Below are 20,755 nucleotides of genomic sequence, written 5' to 3'. Positions count from 1 at the left end.
ATCGGATTTGTGTATTCAGAGATTTCAGACATGGAAGACCTATCTGCATTGGTTGCTGTGGTAACGACGTAACGACATAGGCGTGAGCAATGCTCCTCATTACGCTGTCATACAACGGGGTCGCTTGCCGAAAATAGAAGATCTACAAGGTGGCAACATGTCCCTATGTAACAACGTATGAATCTGCCTTCAGTGTCCGAGTGTGGAACACATCTTTAGAAATCCGTTTTGAATTGCATTTCAAACCACTTAGGAATGTTGGTTAAATCAGTTTCCATGTGGTTCTTTGCTGTTCAGAAATTTTTTATCTGATTCTTAGGCCAGAGAATCAGAGCTGGGATGATATGTCTGAACATAGCCACACAGTTACACACATGCATAAATGTGTGTTGTGCCCAATGCTACCACAGTGTGTTGTGGTGGACAACCAGCAACTTCACTGGATCAGTGAGTGGATATGTGCCTTGATCATGGACACTTTGATGGGAGTGCTTGAGGGAGGTGTCTCCACCATCATTCCGTCTCTCTTTTGCTACTTATGGGAGACATCTCTTCTTCTTCTTATGTTCGCCTCGTTTAGCAGTTATCTTTGCTATATTAACCACTTGAACCTTAGTGTCCCTATTCTGGGAATGTATGTGAACATAAGTGAACATTCAGTGAAAATACAGGATCTACTAAGCTCACAACGTGTTGCAGTTGTGAGCTTGTAGATATTAGATAGATCTTGTGTGGGGAGAAAAAAAGGAGCAGACCAAGTATAGAGCCCTGTAGTTCTCCGGTCAACTACTGTATAGGGTTTAAGTGGTTAAACGCACTAAATCACTCAGTAAGCAAGCTTTGTCAGAGTGCAATATTGTAGTAGCACATGCTAGGAGAGAAAATTGCTTTTTTTTTTTGTTATCAATTATTTTTATTTTCCATAACATGAAATTAGAGACATACATATGAATAGAACAAGAAAAAGTAAAACATTAATCAAAAGAAAAATGCAATTAACAGACAAACAACACAAACAATAGCAAAACAAGAAAAGGAAAAGAAAAAGAAAACCCACCCACCCCCTTTCCCCGGACCAACACGGAATGTACAATAGTGCATGCCTGTGCTAGGCTGTTACCACTATATAGTGATTTCTTGAATCATAGCCTTAAGCTTATCTGCAATGTCCGACCACATATTAATGTTTTCTTCTTTTGCTCCGTGTAACCTTGCTATCGACTGCTCTAAATATACTATATCTAGAAAGGTCAAGGCCCACTGGCGAAACGTTAACGTATGAGGAGGTTTCCACCGCGTAGCTACCATCTTCTTCGCCGCCGTTAATCCAGCAAAGAAGATGCGCTTGCGTATATTGTTTAGTTGCAACTGTGAGACGTCATTTAATAAAAATAAAGAAGGAGAAGATATGATATTAATACTAAAAATAGTTGAAAGTTTGGAGGCAACCATATTCCAGAATGACGACACATTTGGGCATTCCCAAACCATGTGAAGGAAGGTACCAATACTATTTGAGGCGCAGAGAGTGCAGTTGGGATTATTCAAAATCCTCATAGCACATAGTCTGCGGGGAGTTAAATAAGTCCGATGAACAAAATTTAAATGAATTTGTTGATGGTCTGGATTTCTAGAAGATAGCCTAATGTTAGACCATACTGTGTCCCAACAAAAGTCAGGGTCCAAATTTGGTACATCATTCCTCCAAACAGTATCAACAGATAGGGGCCCATAACTACAGTCTAATAAAAAACCATAGAGGGTGGAAACCAAACCTCTTGTTCTGTTACCATCACAGATAAACTCATGGAAGGGGTGCAATCTAAGGGGAGCTTGCCATGGGACCCCGTAGGTCCTCATGGACGTTCTCAGTTGGAAGTAGAAAAAAAGGGTATTTCCAGGCAGATTGAAGATGTCACACAAATCTCGAAAAGGTCGTAAACCATTTCTATCAAATAAGTCCCCTAATGTACGAATCCCCTTAGCCCTCCACCTTGGAAAGCGAATGGGGCGATCCTCGATTAAAAGTCTTTGATTATTGAACACTGGGGAAAATAAGTTCCATTTACAATCAATCTTACACATCTTTTCAGCTGCCCTCCATACTGCCACTAAATGAGAAATGATAGGTCCAAAGCGAACTTTGCATTGATGTGTAGTTATGTTTGAATAGATAAGATCTCTCAATTCAACAGGCTGCACTAAACTCTCCTCAAGCTCTCTCCAAGAAACCTTATTTGCTGGGTTAAACCAATTTAAAAGGGGGCGGAGCGTGAAGGCCCAATAATAAAATTTAAAGTTGGGCAATGAAAGGCCGCCATCATCTCTAGCACGTTGTAATAGAGAAAGTTTAAGACGAGGGCGTTTCCCTTTCCACACAAACTTAGATATCGAAGAGTGAAGCTTATTCCAGTATTGCGGCGGTGGTGGCAAAGGGAGCATAGAGCTTACAAAGTTAACCCTAGGAAGAACATTCATCTTTATGATTGAAACTCGAGCTTGGAGAGAGTTGGGCAAAGATGACCATCTATCTAAATCAAGACAAATCTTATTTAGAGTGTCACCATAGTTGTTCTTAACAATAGCCTGAAGAGAGGGGAATATATCTATGCCAAGATATTTGAATTGGCTTACTACTGGGATTATGGGCGGCAGGATAGCAGATCTCATCTGATCATTTAGAGGTAGAAGGGCTGACTTCGTCCAATTAATTTTGTAGCCGGAAATGGAACTGAACTGATCAAAAATTTGAAGGACGTGAGTAATTGACTGTGGTGCATTCTCAATGAACAGTAGAATATCATCAGCATATAGGGAAATGCGATGCTGTGTGTTGTTAATCGAAACAGGAGTAATATCTGCAGACTGACGCACTGTCTGAGCCAAGGGTTCGAGTGAAAGTGCGAAAAGGAGAGGACTAAGGGGACAACCCTGCCTTGAAGATCTGCCAATCGTGAATAGCGGCGAACAGATCTTACCGGTTAGGACCATCGCTGACGGATTAGAATAAAGTACTTTAACAAAATGTATGAATGAAGCACCAAATCCCATTTTATCTAGTACAGCCCACAGGTAAGACCATTCCAGACGATCAAATGCTTTCAACGCATCGAGCGACAACACTGCGGCGGGGGTCCTCAGCTCCTTAGCCCTATCGATGATATGCAATAGTCGTCTAGCATTATCAGAGGCTAGTCTAGTTCCTATGAAACCTGTCTGATCACAGTGTACTAAGGTGGTCATAAAACCCTGCAAGCGACGCGCAAGCACCTTAGCAAAAACTTTTAGATCAGAATTCAAAAGTGAAAGCGGTCTATAGCTTGCGCAATCTGTGGGATCCTTGTTCTTCTTCAACAATAATGATATAATAGCTACATTCACATCCCTGGAGAAAGAGCCACTTTCAATTGCATATCGAAACATGTCTAGCATCAGCTGACCTAGATCTTCCCAAAAGATGGCATAAAGTTCAGGGGGTATCCCATCCAAACCAGGCGACTTGCCCCTACGCATTGCGAGCACAGCTTCCTGTAATTCCGCCAGATGGAGCGGTCTATCTAAGGCTTCCGCATCCGCCTCGCTAAGGGTTGGTAACTGTATGTTGGATAAAAAATCATTGCATACTGCATCATCGTGAATGACCTCGGAGGTGTAGAGCTCATCATAAAAAGCACGAAACGTGGCATTGACCTCTTTGGGTTCTGTAACCATGGCTCCCGTTGTTGATTTGACACTAACAATATCAGCAAAATGCTCATTGGATCTAAGACGTAAAGCCAGTAAGTGACTGGGTCTTGCACTATTAAAATAGTAGTTTTGCCTTGTGCGTTTCATTTGAAATTCTGAGCGGCGCTTGAGAATGGAGTTAATTTCTTTCTTAACTAGCTCTCTCTGGGTTGCTGTACTAACATCAAAGTTATTTTGGAGAGAATTATCCAAAGTAGAAAACCGAGATTCCAATTCCACCAGTTTGGCTGACCTTAATTTTCTCTGAGTGGACGCATAGAGGGTTGTATTACTCCTGATAAAGCCTTTAATTGCATCCCAAAGAATTCTGGGATCCTCAACTGAGCCTGTATTGATATTTATAAATTCGCGCAAACCAGTTTGAAACTGAGCTACAAATGCCGCATCGCGCAGCAGTGTGGTGTTAAACCGCCATCTAGGAGCTCTATCTATAACCTGTTTCAGTGAAGCAACACACAGCACCGCCTTGTGATCCGAGAGTGACATTGGGAGCAACTCTACCTTGGCAATTTTATGAAACAAGCTAACAGGGGCAAAAACGTAATCGATCCTAGAGAATGAAGCATGCCTACCCGACAGAAAAGAAAAATCTCTAACCGTTGGGTTCATTAAACGCCAGATGTCGAGTAAGCCAGTTGAGTTTGCCCAAGCACGTAGTTCTGCAGACGCTAGTGCTTGTTCTCTGCTTTCTACCCCAGTGGATCTATCTAGGTTATGTTGCCATGTTGCATTGAAGTCAGCACCAACAATGATTTTGAAATCCGTCAGTTCCAATAAGGTTTTAGTTAGTAATTTGTAAAGGAGAGAAAATTGCTCAACTGGTAATGTCTGTATATAATGTAGTGTAGTCCATGGTGCAATTATTTATGCAGTATTATGCTACAGAAAAGAGTGTATTATTTTGTATAGGACTGTGTATGCTAATACAGAATAGAGTAATAATTTGTCTAACTTTATATGCATATATATTTATATATGTATACTATATTGTGTATATACTGTATAATGTCTTACATTTTTATATGATAATAAAATCTTGAAACTACTTTATTGAAGTCAATTAGTACTCATCAGAAATTAGAACATACAGTGTCGGCTACAAAAGTGCAAATTGATTGACATGAAACACAATGACATTTTAAAATATATAGTCAATGTGTGTATAAGTACAGGCATTGACCACAACCTGGCCCTTCACATCAAAAGCATAACAATCATTCTGAAACCTAATTATCTAGCCCATAAGTGTATACTATGTAAGCTATAGAGTATAAAAATGGACAGAAGATAAAAACAAGATCAAACTATTTCATTATTAAAAGAGTTTGAAATTAACCGCTTTCAAACTAGTGTCCCTACATTGGGCATAGCATCACAGGCAAATCGCAATATAGGCAAAAATGTTTAAAACAAAGTTTCAAAAGTAAAAAGAAATATTCTCAAAATAGCAAAAGTAGTGTGTCTACAATCTCACAAAGCATAGCAAATGTGCCGAGTTGTGAGCTTGTAGCCAGGCGTGCCACACTTGAGGCAGAGATAGAAAGCTGCAGAGATTTAGGGAAGATGCTCAGGAGTGAGGACACACCTTTTCACACCATCTACAAGCACGTCTAATCAACCAAAATATGCAGTAGAGGGAAAATTATCATTTTTAAATGAAAAGGTTGTGTCGTCTTTGTGCAGCTGGATGTTGTCACAGCGTCTTCTGGCAGATGTAGTAGGTCATACCAGTGCAGTCAAACCGTCTCCAGTTCTTGTCTGTTGGTTGCCCTTTAACCAACATCACACAGTCATCAATGGAGTTGTCCTCGTCCCAATAACTGCCAACGACAATGGGACATAAGCTTTGAAACTTATCAGACTTATTTCTTATTTATCAGGCTTTAGATTTTCTTAACCCAACAGATTTATTGTTGGGTTCTTTGTTGAGTTTTAAGAGTAAAACGATTAAGACTATCGACTGCAGGATGGAAGTCAGAACGCATATCCCTACACCTATGGGGATATAAAATCTTATCTTATATACTGTAGCACTGATCAGTAAATACCTTTTGTTGTTCAAGTTATCCCTGTTCTCTCCCATGATCACATTATAGTTGTTTTTATGTTAAAGGAGGGAGGAGGGAGTGGTCCACTCTCCTTTTGTATTTCTTTGGCTTAAGGCTGACAGTAGGAAAAGGAAAGCTAGATAGATAGATAGATAGATAGATAGATAGATACCTTTATTATCCCAAGGGGGAAATTCAGTAAAGCTGAGAGAGACAGCTCTCATGGGAGTCAAACAATCCTGGGCCAGGCACCAGTGACAAACAGATACTGTACAGTCAACACAACACTAAGGTGTAGTAACGATAAAGAATGATAATAATACATAGCTCAGGGGTGGCATAGCTCAGGGGTAGAGAAACCGTTATTAGAGCACGAAGGGTTCCCAGTTCGAATCCGGGCTCCCCCTGAGTTAATATCGAAGGGTCCTTGGGCAAGACTCTGAACCCCTAATTGCTCCCGGTGAGCAGGTTGGTGCCTTGCATGGTTTCCTCCGCCACCGGTGTATGAATGTGTGCGTGAATGGGTGAATGTAATGCACAATCTCTGTAAAGCGCTTTGGATAAAAAGCGATATATAAATGCACCATTTACCATTTACATTTATTTTCCAAACAAGGTTACAAAGCTCTCATAACACAATTAAAAGGAGGAGAAAAATAAAATAGAACTAATAACATAAAAACTGATAAAAAGGCAAAAACACTATTTTTCAGTTAACATAAAAACTGATAAAAAGGCAAAAACACAATTTTTCAGTTTTCAGAAGTGATTTAAAAGAAGATGCTGATTTTGCTAGCATCAGTTCCTTGGGCAGGGCATACCAACCCCTGAGTCCCCAGACTGCAAAAGCCAGATCGCCCCGGTTAATGAGGCGAAACTTGGGGACTGCACCCAGGCTTATAGGGGGTCAGCATGTCTTTGATGTAGCTGGGGGCCAGTCTGTGCAGGGTTTTAAAGGTTATCATTAAAATCGTAAAATCTATTCTGAAATGAACAGGTAACCAGTGAACTGTAACATGATCACGTTTCTTGGAGTTAGTTAGCAGTCTGGCAGCAGAATTCTGTACCAGTTCGAGGCGGGAAATAGCATTTACAGAGGCCAGAGTATAATGGAGTTTCAGAAGTCTCTCTCACCTCTGTCCCAGCCCAGTGGCGTCCACCCAGGTCCAGTGACTTCCTTGTTGCCTCAGCCCAATCCAGTAAAGCGACAACGCCTTTTCAGACAGGAAGTTCTGGATAAAATGACAACAATGCAAGTACAGTAGGATGAGAATAAAAGCAACTATTAAAGCAACTAATAAAGGGGCACTCTGCAGAGCTGCCAACCTACTCCAGCCTCTCATGGCTCACTATTGAACAAAGGATTTCTTCGGGCTTGGCTACGTTTTCTCTGTTGTATTGTTAATTCAAAGACTCCCTTGTTTCTGTTTGACCAGGTGGATTATTGTAATAACAGACATTCTTACAATACTAGATATGCTGTTAATGGTCATATTATTGCACCTAGTTCAAATATTAATTCAAAAACTGTAATTTATAGAGCCATTGACTATTGGAACATTTTACCACTTAACATTCGTCTAACTCAAAATAATGAATTGCATTTTTTTTTTTTATAGCGCTTTTCCAAGTGCTCAAAGCGCTTTACAATGGTTCATTCATTCATACATAAAATAAATCAGCTTTTAAGAAAAAAGTGCTGAGGTATTTACTGGGAACCAGTTATAAATAACTTCAGGAGAAATTAATTTGTAAAAGTTATTTCCTGCTAGTATTTATTTAAGATATATCATATTAATGTGCAAATGTGAATTAATGCAATGTAATGTTGTTGTAGTTTTATTGTATTGCTTTTTTTTTTAAATGTATTTGTAATATGACTTGTATGGACCCCAGGAAGACTAGCTGATTGCTACGGCATCAGCTAATGGGGATCCTTTTCAAATAAACAAATAAACAAATACTAGGGTTGAGTAAGTTGTGGGTTGCAGCCAACAAAAGGACCCGAGGAAGCTACGGAAAGGGAGGAAGGGAGGAAGGACGGAAGAACAGAAGGAAGGAAAGAAGGAAGAACGGGAGGAAAGAATGAAAGAAGGAATAACAGGAGGAAGGAAGGAAAGGGATTGGGGTAGGACAGTGTGACCCTACCTGAACTCTCTGGTTGGTGACGACAGCCAGGTGCCCCCCATCCTCCTGGCACTTGGTGTTGCTCTGGTTCCAGTTGCGTCTGTCTCTGGACAGATAGAAACAGGAGCCCTCGAAGTACAACCAGCCTTTACCACACTGCCGACACACTGCGGAGGAGATTCAAGACATGTTAACTGTCCTTAATGTGTCACAGTCACAATCCTTATTTATATGGCATAAATACAATATAAATAGCATATCTTTGTTATGCAGATTATACATTAGATTCTGATTCTAAAAAGTGAATTAAATTATATTTTTATATTTTTAACAAGTAACAAAAGAATATTCTAATTTATAAAGCAATGTACCAGCAGTTACACAAAGCTACAGCTATATAAAGAGAAATGAGATGGCGTTGTTTTGTATTGAACTTTGAAGTTGCGTGTCACAACTACGGTGCGTTGGTCAACCTGACAGAACACTCACGTCGAACCGCTGGGAACGTAGCCTGGCATGTCTCATAGTTGCACACTTGACCATGAACAGCTTTCTCCTGTTTGGTCACCAATGCTCCCTCGGTCACCCGGTCCAGTCCATCGGAGCAGCGTGTGTGTTCTGCTTCAACTGGAGAGGAAAGAGGTTGGAGAGGTGAGAGACCACCAGACATTTTAATACCCACCCGCATGGTAGACATTTTCACATCCACATCAATGTACTGGAAATGTGCAAAACATTGTACATGTGGACCTACATTTCAATGAATCCCTAATCCATGCATAATCTATTATCCATAATGGGTTGTTCTCACTGTGTTTAAATCCAAATCTGCAGATACCCACCCTTCATAGACTGGAAAATGACGATGAACAACAGAATCAGACATATTATGCTGAGGAACAGACACGCAGCCTGATACACACGCACACTCCTCTTGGTGAGCTTGTCCCCTGGGCAGGAGAGAAAGAGAGAGACATTGACAGAGAGACAGAGAGATGGATAGACAGACAGACAGAGAGAGAGACAAAGAGAGATTTCCAGTGGAATCAGTACACAGCAACATCCTGTGTTCATTAACGTTTCATCGAATTAATCATGTAATTCCATGGTAGCATGCGTCAGGGGAACTTGATTTGGCAATAAAGGGTAACTTAACTTCTTTAATAAAGTATTACATCAATCAATTAAACTGACATCTGAGCAGTGGGTTGTCATGATGCATAATACACAGTAAACTGACGGCAAGTACAGGCAGATAGCCTACTACCAAGTGCATAAGGAAGTACAGGCAGATAGCCTACTACCATGTGTATAAGGAAATACATGCAGATAGCCTACTACCATGTGTATAAGGAAATACAGGCAGATAGCCTACTACCATGTGTATAAGGAAGTACAGGCAGATAGCCTACTACGAAGTGCATAAGGAAGGAAAGGATCACATTACTTTATAATAACATCTCCTTTCTGCATTGCAGCCTTCGGGGCTACAAAACATTCCGACCTACCTTCACTCTGCTTCAGCTCAACTGAAAGCTTGGACTCAGGTGACAGCTTTCTGTCCGTCTCATCGGATGGCTTATCCACGTCATAACTGCGGCAGAATTTTATGTACATTCCTTCCTGTAAGTGGGTGCATGGACGAGTGTGTAGGCTTGTTTACGACGTCCCGTTTGGACTTCCAGTGTAGCTGGCTGTTAGCTCACCACTGGCTGGCTCACAGAGCTGTTCTGAGGCGGTCTCTATAGCAACCTGTGGTGTTCACTGATCACTGAATTATTTATGCGGGGGATGTTCCTTTGGTTGCCCTTCAATTCCCAGATATCTACAGTATCTCTCTGTCTCTGTCCTTGACTGTCTCTCAGAATGTGTGTCTGATGACAGTTTCTCCTGTTTAAGCATGTGTAAGCCTATGTGCATGGCTCAAGGACTGATTGACCCTGAAAAGAAGTACATTGTATTCCAAAACAACAGATTGGACTACCATTCTGCCTTTATTTTTAGAATTGAATTAGTATGTTTGTATGCGTGCATGCGTGTGTGTGTGCATACACGTGTATGTGTATGTGTGTGTGCGTGCGCGCGTGCGTGCGTGCGTGCGTGTGTGTGTGTGTGTGTGCACGTGTGTGTGAGTGTGCGTGCGTGCGTGTGGGTGAGAGTGAGCGAGGGTATTAAGACCTTGAAAAGCTGTAAATATTGCTCCAAACAAGAGCAGTCCCTAAAACAGAGAAAACTTCTGAGAAGTGTGAAACAGTAGGCAGCATTCATTGTGTGACATTTGGAGGCCACAGGCCAGCTGGCAGGCAGCCCACTGTGGGACACAGACAGGAAATCTGAGGCAAAAACTGCTCATCACTTAATCTTGCATTCCAGCCCATTTAGTGCCATGACAACATTGTTTCTCTTTTCCTCTTTTTTGTTTCCTCCGCACTTTCAACAAAGAATGAGCAAGAGCATTTTAAGACTGCTATTTACACGGGAACCACATACTGTACTAAATAGAGATAATTACACCAAAGCTCATTATTTGGTCCTATTCTATTTCTGGGAAATTACTGCATTACTACATGAACGCAGGCAGAAGACAAAGCATCATGTCACCAAAACAAGTCTTTTCACATGCTCTTATTTCCTCTTGGTCAACAAGAAGTATTTAATTATACGCTCAGACCTACAGTACATGACTTACGGTTAGGCAGAGATGTGTCAGGAATAGCCTGTGCATAGATGTCCTCTGATTGACCCTGCAGGCTGGTGTAGACATCTTCTGTTGCCTCTGAGACCACACAAACAGGTATTAATAAGTAAGACAAACAGTACATTAAACAATCCACTAGTCTGTGAAAGAAATATATTTTTATTATTATCTTTTTTTTTTTTTTCTTTCATGCGCAAAAGGTTTTTTATTTTTTTGGTATGTGGAATATCTTGAGTACTTGTATGTTTGATTCTATAAAATAGGGGAAGTTCTCTATTAAGCCTCTACGGTTCTTAACTATGGTTATGATGTTATTATCTTTTTCCTTCTGTTGTTAACTCTTTGGGCCCTATTTTCATCAATGCCTTACCCTTATCCCCAAACTTTTTTGCAATTCTTTACTATTTTGAAAATATTCTTTTAATACATATAATATATATAATATTTCAAATGATCTACAAGCTGATAACGTGTCGATGTAGCTCGGCCATTTGAAGTATTTTAAAATGTTGAAAATAGTAAAAAAGGCAAAGAATGGATAAGGGGTAAGGCATGGACGAAAATATAGGTGTTAATGTGCTCATAAATAAAAATGAATAAATAACTGAAGGTCGCCACTGACCAAAACGTTGCTTCAATAATGTTTTGCTTGTACTGTGCACGTTGAGCAGTGTGCATGTAATCTTTTATTGTTTAAAAGCAATTTGTGGAAAAAAGAACAAACAATACAAGTCATTTTGTGGCCATGTCATACTTATTCCTACAAAGTGCCAATTTAAATCCAAGAGCATTAAAAATTACCCAAATGAACATGGATTTTTACTGTGCAATGATCTCACATCAATATAAAGGTTTCTTTGACTGTACCTGTAGTCCCAGCCTCGGTGGTTTGTTCACTTGTTCCCTCATGAAGTGGCTCTTCTTCCTGGGCTCTGGTGATATCCTGCATCTCCATCATGGCTGCGGAGACCCTTTCTTCTGTCCCTCTAACTTTCTGTTTCCCAGGAAAGTCTTTCAAGTCCGTCAACACTTCTTATATAACGTATTATACCTCACTAGTCCGTATTTCCAATTAGGCTCAGAACTGCAAATGCAATGTGTCATTTACACAAAGGTTTCCCCAATACATAAGGTTATATTTGCCAATTGAAATACACATTTTGCTCCAAACGTCCGTAAACTGTCCAGCATTTATCAGTCTTCTAATTTGATGTCGGAACACTTCCCTATGATGATTTCTCCTTTCTGTTTGATTTCCTCCTAGACACACTTATATAGGATGTGGCATGTCACACCCAGCCCTTACGGAGCAGAAATTAAGTTAGCACATTTTTAGATGATGACAATGGGGAGATTTTTAGGTATCTATAAACTCTGTTAATTTACAAACAAATTAGGCACACACATTTTAATTCATGCATTTTCATCTTTATTTTCAACAAAAGTATGATATTAATTTACAAAAAAAGAAGAACTATTTGCATTAAATACAGATTGAGAGAGAAAGATGACAATGAAGAGAGTTTAAGTTACTTGCTTTGTTTTTTAACTTTCTCATTTTAACTTTTTTCTTTTGCCCTTCCTCATTCCACTATTATGATAATGACTCTGCATATTTTCAAGGCATTCTTAAAACACATCATGCTCACCCCAAAATACTGACAGACGTACTGTAGCCCCGGTGCACAACACTTGTGCCACACGTTTTCAACCCTGTATCTATCTTAACAAAACTAATAACATAAGGAATAAAAAAAAAGTAGTACAGCATTACAAAACCCCCCTTAGCTTTTCACTCAGCCAGGCTCTCTCTCTCTCTCTCTCATATCTTCTTGCTCTCCCTTCCTCGCTGTCTCTCTCTCTCCACACAAACACACACACACACACTCCTCTCTTTTGTCCCATCTCAGGCACCGTAGACGCTCTCATTGCTATAGGTCATATAGAGAAACAGGTCTTCCTCATGGTGTTGCTGGAAGACAGAGAAAAAGACACCATTTACCATCATCATTATACTATTATGGTTATTAAACACACGTTACAAGTCTTGAACAAAAGAGGACAGATCCGAGCACTCAAAAAAGTTTAAAAAAGGAGGAGAGCGGGCGTAAAAACTGGGTACTTTATTTCATAATAATAAGAGCCAAAATGTTTCGACCTCTCTGGATCTTCATCAGGGCATATGACGTTACAAGTCTGCTTGACTTGATGCAATCAGTAGATCCAGTCAAATTCAAATGATGGCTTTCGATGTGAGCAAACATATCGTTTTGTAGATCAACTTTAATTGGCTAAGAGATTTGGTGTAAAATGGAGGGGAAGTATAGACCCTTGGAGGACAATGGTCAACAAAGGATATAGATTAAAGTGGCAATACGATAATAAACACTAAACAGGCTACTAAACAGTGAGCAGGGGGTTCATTACATAATCTTCTGGTGACATTGTGGTCATATAGAGCCATCATCATGTAATTTCCCACAATTCAGGGCTTGGCTGAGTTTCCCTCGGCTCAATTTCGTAACCGTATCGTTTTAAATAGGGAGACTTGTCTTGCAGCAAGTCATAAAACCTACTGTAGAATTAGATACACTAAAAAAAACCAACATGATGTGTAACCGTGTTGTTAAGTGTTTTTAATGAGATACAGAAGGACAGGCCAGCAATGATGTAATCAGTAATGTCAGTTCATTCATCTGTCATGACTTTATTTAAATGCCTGCTTCATATCGATTTGTTTTAAAGTATGCATGTGCAAAAACTATTTGTCTGCAAAACACTGTCCAACTTAGCTGTCAGACTTCTTTTTAGTCAGTGATTCAGTCCACTAAAACACACGCTAACAGAGCAGTCATGGTGCTTCAGTGAATTTACAATTAGGCACCACCCCTTTACAGATGGAATGTTTTTCTTTTTGTCTAGTGACAGTCTATTGACTTACTGGCAGGCTATCGGAATATTTCTATTAATAGTGAAGCATCCACGTGACTTTCGGTACAGTGTTTAGTACACGGGTTGCTTGGCGTGGGGTAAAGAATGTGTGTGTAAGTTGAAACTTAAACATCCCGAGAGTGCAGGAGATATAAGAGACACATGTTTGCGTCGTTTATGTTGGTTGGGGGTGGGTTGTTCCTGAAGAGAAATGTGATGTGTAGCTGTGTGTGTGTGTGTGTGTGTGTGTGTGTGTGTGTGTGTGTGTGTAGGGCTGTCACGATTATGACATTTTACATGACGATTAATTTTCTCTCAAATAATTGCGATTAACAATTTAATTGTGTTTTTGTCATTGACAATTACGTATTTGTTTGGCTTTTAGGCTTTGAAGTTGCACATGGTAGATATGACACATAACCTAAATATACAATGAAATTACTGACATATTTGACGACTTTATACTTAAAAAATAACATTGATAGTGGAAATAGCCGAGCTTGGAGATCTGCTATTTCCACTATTTCTTTATGAACATTTTTCAACATGGGAATGATTATGATGATTATGAAAAATAATCGCGATTATGTCAAATAATTGCAATTAGACGATTATGTAATAATTGTGACAGCCCTATGTGTGTGTGTGTGTGTGTGTGTGTGTGTGTGTGTGTGTGTGTGTGTGTGTGTGTGTGTGTGTGTGTCTCTGTCTGGGTAGATGCCACAGCAGCACGTGTGAATTAATGTGTTAACATGTCTCCAACTCTGGAGGAGGCGGAGGAGGGGCGTCTTCTTACCTCATAAACAGCAGAAAGAGGGGAGCTGGACGGAGGGAGAGAGTTTTTGACGAAGAAGAAGAGTGCCTCCTCGGGCCGCATTGACACTCGCTGCCGGATGAGGAAGCACAACTGACCCACTGAGAAGGAATGAGGGAAACAGAACAGAGAGAGAGAGAGAGAGAGAGAGACAGAGAGATTGTCAGTCACATTTCTGAGTTACAATAAAAACACTTTCATTTCATCTGAAGTGGAACAAAACGAGCATGTGAGTGTCAGGAAGAGCCATGCATGTGTCCAGACGTCTTGCAACATACACAGAGACAAGAGAAATAGAAAGCTAAATGGTACGACGCAAGCTGTGGATTAAAGTCCCGCTTGCAATCAGAACTGCAGACTCACGCACAATTTCCCCGCCGTAGTCAGCAGACTGACCTCTTCAGACTCTACCTCACCCTCTAGCCTCCTTTGTCTTTGTACTCCTTCTTGTCTATGCAGATACTGTGTGCTGGTTACCCTTTTGTTTTTTTGGTGTTTTGTTATTTAGAAAGCATGTTGTTTTGACAGACGCTAGGCTCGATATTTACCTGGTATTCAAGTTTCTTTGAGGCATTATTATTACATTGTTCTCTTTGCACTTGACTGACATATCAATCTCTCGAGACAAGAGTCAGGCTACGCCATTGACACAGAAAAGGGACAAGTGGGCGGTCCCTTTTCGTGACGATGGCTAGCCAGATTGTATGACTACTAGAGGTTCGCGGCCCTTCGGGCTGCTCACATCTAGAGTCCACGCCCGCTTCTTTACTAAAAAACTTTATTTTTCAAAAAAAAAAGTTAAAAAAAAAAAAAAAAAATAAAAAAAAAAAAAAAGTTAAAAAAATAAATAAATAAAAAAAATAAAAAAAAAATTTTTTTTTGGGGGGGAACTATTGTGGCGGAACTATTGTGGCGCAGCGCACGTTTCCGGTCGGACATATTTGACCGCCGGACGCACTTCCGGTTAAGAACTCCGTGTGCCACGTGATCAGTCCTGCGTCCAGCAGATTACCAAGCGTGTCTATGAAGGGAGCGCTCGTTTTATGGTTAGATGTCACAGTTATTCTGCCCTACAAAGGCAGAGTGCAGTAACTACGTTTTCGGACACACCGACTTATTTGTGTGGCCCAAAGGTCAAATTAGCCTTCATGATATTGGGGGATGAACAATTAGCTCAAGAACAAATATACAATCAGTGTAATATCACTTTTATGTCTATATCTCATTTGGCTGATCAGCTGTAACATTTTTAAACCCATTTTTCAGTGAAATTTGCGAACGTAGTTACTGCACTCTGCCTTTGTAGGGCAGTATTGTCCACGACATTAAGTTATTGTCCACGACATTGCAAGCGGCGCGAAGGCCAGCGGACCTTGGTCCTGCTCTTCGCCCCCGAGCGCCGCAGGCGCGAGTGGCCGCGAAGAGCGGGCCAGGGCCGCGCGGCCGGCGGAGCGCCGCACGAGTTACGAAGCCGTGGTGAATGCAATCGTTATATTTATGCCCAGGCCGTAAGGCCTGGGCAAGCGCACGATAAACGCAATGATAATTGGGTTTTGGTGCACCTCGCGCGGTCCAAGTGACTACAACCGAGCGCTCCCTACGTCCGGTTCAGCCAATCACAGGGGGCTTGGGGGAGACCGGAACCAGACCGGAACAGGGACAGCCTTGGGCATACGCCAGACGCATCAGTCCTAGCCAAGTGGTGTATACGGATGTTACTGCGATTGAGGTGAAAGAGAAAAGTGGAAAGTTGTGAGCTAACTATTAGCTATTTTTGTGTGTGTGTGTGTGTGTGTGTGTGTGTGTGTGTGTGTGTGTGTGTGTGTGTGTGTGTGTGTGTGTGTGTGTGTGTGTGTGTGTGCGTGCGTGCGTGCGTGTGTGTGTGTGTGTGTGTTCTGGCTACGCCCCCCTCGGTTGAAATTGGATCCGCCGGTCCCATAGCTGGGAATACGAGCCAATGGACGGCGGTCACCATGGCAACGGGGGGCCAATGATAGAGTTATGGGCGGTATTCCTTACGTTCTAGCACCTACCTATGAGTTGAAGTCGATGTAAAGGGGGCGTGAATGGGCTTGGAAGTGGGATGCGGCTCTTAGAGGAATGTATATATAAGATTGACGCTGTTGTTTGTTGACTAGGGTTCATGCTTACACTGCCTACTCTGCCTGCTAAAGAATAACAGGCCGAGCAATAAAGAATTAAAGCAGCAATAAAGCAGTAGGCATACCCCACTTTTAGAGACACATTTATTTTGGTTCGGTTCGGGGAGTCACAAAATCTCTGCAGCACCGAACAGCCGAATTAATGACGGTACCCGCCCCCTCCTGAACCTCTGAATGACATCATATTGTAATTTAGACAGAGCTGAACCAAAATAAATTCATCTCTAAAAGTGGAGTATGCATCGGTCCTAAAGCGTGCATTGTATTACTTTAGATGAACAGTCCAGAGATGTGATGGTTATTAAAGGGGCACGATATTGAACCCAATGTTCTGATGTGAGGAGATCGTGTGTGTGTGTGTGTGTGTGTGTGTGTGTGTGTGTGTGTGTGTGTGTGTGTGTGTGTGTGTGTGTGCCCGTCTATCACCTGTTAAGTCTGCAGGCACAAGGTATTTCTTCTTGTCCAAGTCAGGAGCTCTTGACCTCGCTGCTCTCTCCACAATGATCTGTTTACAAACACACAGGAGTGAAAGCATGCATTCGTTATCCCACATGACCAAAGTGTAACCGAGTGATTACATGATGACTTAAAAGTGGCATTCAAGGCCTTAAACGACCTCACTGGACATCACCAACATTACCCAATACACTTTTCTACGCTTCCTCGTTTTTACGTTTTTGTTTATAAAATAGTGACAGCTCACAAATGTAAGGAATCACAATTATTGCAGTTTTTCATATGAGCATGTTGGTTATTCTGAATTGCAGCAGCAGACATTCCAGAATGAAAAGAAAACAGCAATTTATCAACAACACACTTGTGCATCCTTATTGTTGTATAATGAAGTCCAGACACATTATAGGTAGCAGTTGGATGTACTCACTGGTATTTTGTCAGGATGCTTGGCACGCACTCTCTCGCCCTCTGCCCTCCTAACCTCCAGGGGTACTGAGCGCTGGTACTGACTGCCCATCTTCAAAACACATATTAAGACATGCATGTTAAAATAAATCCTATTTATAAAGTTAAAAGCCAGGGGAGGGGGAAAAGGTTTGTGGGTTTGCGTGCATGATGCAGTGTGCATCCAGTCAAATTCAAGATAGCTAGCAAAAGCATACAGATCTACGAGCCCTAGAATGGCTGTGATATTACATAGCTTTAAAGGAGTAGTTCACCCCCAAAATGCCTTTTTTTCTATTGATTACTCATGCTATGGAAAGTAGAGTTCAATAATATTTTTTGGTTTTTGTCACATTCCTAAGACAAAAATTTGATTTGAGTAAATTTACCCCCATTGATTCCGGATGGGGACCTGTTTCGAAACGAGTCCCCATTCGGAACAAATGGGGGTAAATTTATTGTTATCACATTTTTGTCTTAGGAATGCGACAAAAAACTAAAAATATTATTGAACTCTACTCTCCATAGCATGAGTAATCAATAGAAAAAAATCAAACCTCGGTTCGAAGTGGAGCGGTGAATCTCTGTGTGTGTGTGTGTGTGTGTGTGTGTGTGTGTGTGTGTGTGTGTGTGCCTGCACAACAGCGCCCCTCCTTTAACTTGTGTGGCCACTCAAGGTATTGCCAGGCTACAGACATACCCAGCCAGCCAGCCAGCCAGCCACATAGCCAGCCAGCCACAGACATACCTGTCTATTGGGAGCGCTTTCACCGCTCCAAAAAAGTCATTTTGGGGGTGAACTACTCCTTTAATGTATTCCAGATACTGACATGTATGTAATATCACAGCCATTACAAGGCTAACAGGTCTACATGCAGCCTAAATATGTAACTATCCTTGCCTGCTGGCTTTATTTTTGAGCGGTGGTCACAACGCTCCTATACGTGGCCGTGTGTGTGGGTCTGTCTGTCTGTTTGTCTGTCTGTCTCCGGGTATGTAGCCTGCAGTAACCTTTTCTGACCACACATGTTAAGGGAGGGGCGCTGTTGTTCAGGATAGGCCAGGCATAGGCCAGGCACACTCACACACAGGGCACACACACACACACACACACACACACACACACACACACACACACACACACACACACACACACACACAGGGGGCACACACACACACACACACACACACACACACACACACACACACACACACCACCGCTCAGTTCACACGAGTGTGATTTTTTTGTTTTAATCAATGGTCATGATAACCTCAACGATGAAGGCCAGTAAACAGTGAACAGGGAGGATGACATAATGTCATGGTGACATTATTGTTGTTGGTCATATCATATGGAGCCGTTGTCATCACGAGTTGAGGGGACGCCACGTCATTTCCCACAACAATGCAGGGCTTGGTTGGGTTTCCTTCGGTTCAAGTTCACAACCGTATGGTTTTAAATGTGGAGGTTTGCAACCAGCCATAAAACTAACTGGATATTAATTACACTACACTGACTAAATATAGACCTGCGTAGTTAGTTAGACAATAATAAAGCTAACATTAACATACTACGAATGGGTTTACTTGAAAAAAAAACAAACAAAAAAACAAAAAAAACATGGGATTAAACGAACAACGCTATAGCCGTTATACCAAAACGAACCAGAATTGGAACCAATATTGTTTGCCCGTTTAATATTTTAACGTGCTGTTATCAAACAAGTGGCTGGCAGCCTGTCACCCTCCCTGGCAGGCTGGGACTGGTCTAGAGAGAACGAGCTATGTAACGACAACGTCAGTTAGCTGATGCTGCTGCTGCAGTCAGCCAAATAAACAACAGCACTCACCTTTAAAGAAAACACAAAAAATAAACAAATTAATCTGCGAATGTCCGCGTAAAATCCCGTCTATCCCAATGGGTCCGTTTTATTATGAAACTCCCGTTATGGTTAATAACTTTCTAAACAATAATCATCGTCCAGGCAGAAGCCTACAAGATGTCGACTGGAAGGAAGGGTCTATTTCTTCTGCACAGAAACAACAACAAATAGGCTACATCTGAACCCTCCCCTCCACACACTTTGGGCGAATCATATGACTGTGCGCAAACAGGCGGTCCAGTCTGTCCAGGCTAGGGTCCATTCACTGTATAGGTTGCTGATCCGGTCTGCGTCTAGAGCGGATACGGAAATCTTGCAACCATGTGTGTTTGTTTGCAAATTGCCGGATACAGTAGGCGGGCTCTAGACCGGATCCGAGCACTGAATAGTAAGGAACGAGGCTTTCCGCTGGTACTTGTGGAAAGTATGGTGACGCGAGGTTGATCCGTCCATTCAAACAGAAGCAGAGGCGGGACCTTAGTTTGTTTACAGTGCATTCATTGGCTCCATGGCTACATATCTATCTGCCATACGCCCTCTTTGTCCCACTTTCGGCCATGCAGATCAATGGCAGGGCTAGGAAACTGGGGCAAACCAGCCCAGGGCCACGCCCCAGGGGCCCAGACGCAGACTACGTGCCTGTCGTGCAAGGCAAGCCACTCCTGTGAATCTGTAGTACAATTTGTACTGAGTCAGTGTATGTGAATAGCAACAGGATACTGTATAGTCTATTTGAATTATGCAAGACTGCTTTTGGTTGAAAATAGCTGTGCATACCTTATATAAATCTATTTACAGTAGTCTGGTCCAGAGGCCCTCATCATAAATAAAGAACCGCTTATAACCTGCCGTCTCTATTTTGAGCATCTCATTATAGGTGTGATATTGAAAATTTGGTAAAGAAGCTCAAGCACAATGAATAGAGTTAAAGGACCCCAATGTAAAAAAAAAAAAAAAAACATAGTGCTTTAGTAGACCTTATCTGAACGGTACTGTCATGTGCTTTTCCTATGCAAACTGCTAAAGTATTCAATCAATCTAGCAAGTTTTATTTTAGAAATAAATTGAGCTTTTCCTTTGTCGCCAAGCAAAACACTGGTTGAGGCTACATTTTTAGTGATGTTTTTCAGGCATGCCTCTGCAAAATGCATGCACTGGTCTGTGTACCACAGTTGTGTCACAAGCTGGTTTCTCATCTCCCATTGCACCTTGTATGCCAGAGTTGTGTGGTCTTCATTGGCCTTGCAGAGATTCACTCATGCAATATACATTTCATTTACCTCAAATAAATCATTCACGGATCACTTAGAATAGATCATGCGTGTGTCTCTGTCCAAACGCATGCTTTTATTTGATACATGTGAATTTCATTAAACACTGTCCACTTTCTACGCATAATTACTATGTAATGATCTGTACATCTTGAAATTGCACTTACTGTTTAA

General features: G+C 41.4%; 2 protein-coding genes across 2 annotated transcripts; both read right to left on the bottom strand.

Annotated features, from left to right (window-relative positions):
- Positions 1–5,002: 5,002 nt before the first annotated feature.
- LOC308294921 (CD209 antigen-like protein C) lies at positions 5,003–9,550 on the bottom strand. The gene is made up of 6 exons (XM_080737861.1): positions 9,431–9,550; positions 8,765–8,872; positions 8,412–8,549; positions 7,944–8,089; positions 6,930–7,027; positions 5,003–5,567 (listed from the first exon to the last, which is right to left on the bottom strand). Exons 1-6 carry the CDS (start codon positions 9,537–9,539, stop codon positions 5,441–5,443), a joined length of 726 nt encoding a protein of 241 aa, XP_080593987.1. The 5' UTR covers positions 9,540–9,550; the 3' UTR covers positions 5,003–5,440.
- Positions 9,551–12,032: 2,482 nt separating this feature from the next.
- LOC308294943 (gamma-aminobutyric acid receptor-associated protein-like 1) lies at positions 12,033–19,449 on the bottom strand. The gene is made up of 5 exons (XM_080737881.1): positions 19,278–19,449; positions 17,411–17,500; positions 16,954–17,032; positions 14,348–14,466; positions 12,033–12,592 (listed from the first exon to the last, which is right to left on the bottom strand). The coding sequence occupies exons 2-5, from the start codon at positions 17,498–17,500 to the stop codon at positions 12,527–12,529; spliced, it is 354 nt and encodes a 117-aa protein (XP_080594007.1). The 5' UTR covers positions 19,278–19,449; the 3' UTR covers positions 12,033–12,526.
- Between the last annotated feature and the right edge of the window lie 1,306 nt (positions 19,450–20,755).

Source organism: Nannobrachium achirus, assembly GCF_963921795.1.
Source record: "Nannobrachium achirus genome assembly, chromosome: 2".
Lineage (NCBI taxonomy): Eukaryota > Metazoa > Chordata > Actinopteri > Myctophiformes > Myctophidae > Nannobrachium > Nannobrachium achirus.
Note: the sequence above shows the minus strand (reverse complement) of the source record. Positions and strands in the feature narration are given on the sequence as shown.

Excerpts from the sequence above, each read along its gene's own strand:
- LOC308294921 (XM_080737861.1), bottom strand. The coding sequence starts at position 9,539 with ATGTACATAAAATTCTGCCGCAGTTATGACGTGGATAAGCCATCCGAT. Across the intron at positions 8,873-9,430 it reads TGAGCTGAAGCAGAGTGAAG|GGGACAAGCTCACCAAGAGG; the intron begins GTAGGTCGGAAT and ends TCTCCTGCCCAG. Across the intron at positions 8,090-8,411 it reads TACGTTCCCAGCGGTTCGAC|TGTGTCGGCAGTGTGGTAAA; the intron begins GTGAGTGTTCTG and ends TCTCCTCCGCAG.
- LOC308294943 (XM_080737881.1), bottom strand. The coding sequence starts at position 17,500 with ATGGGCAGTCAGTACCAGCGCTCAGTACCCCTGGAGGTTAGGAGGGCA. Across the intron at positions 17,033-17,410 it reads AGCATCCTGACAAAATACCA|ATCATTGTGGAGAGAGCAGC; the intron begins GTGAGTACATCC and ends GTTTGTAAACAG. Across the intron at positions 14,467-16,953 it reads TGTGCCTGCAGACTTAACAG|TGGGTCAGTTGTGCTTCCTC; the intron begins GTGATAGACGGG and ends ATTCCTTCTCAG.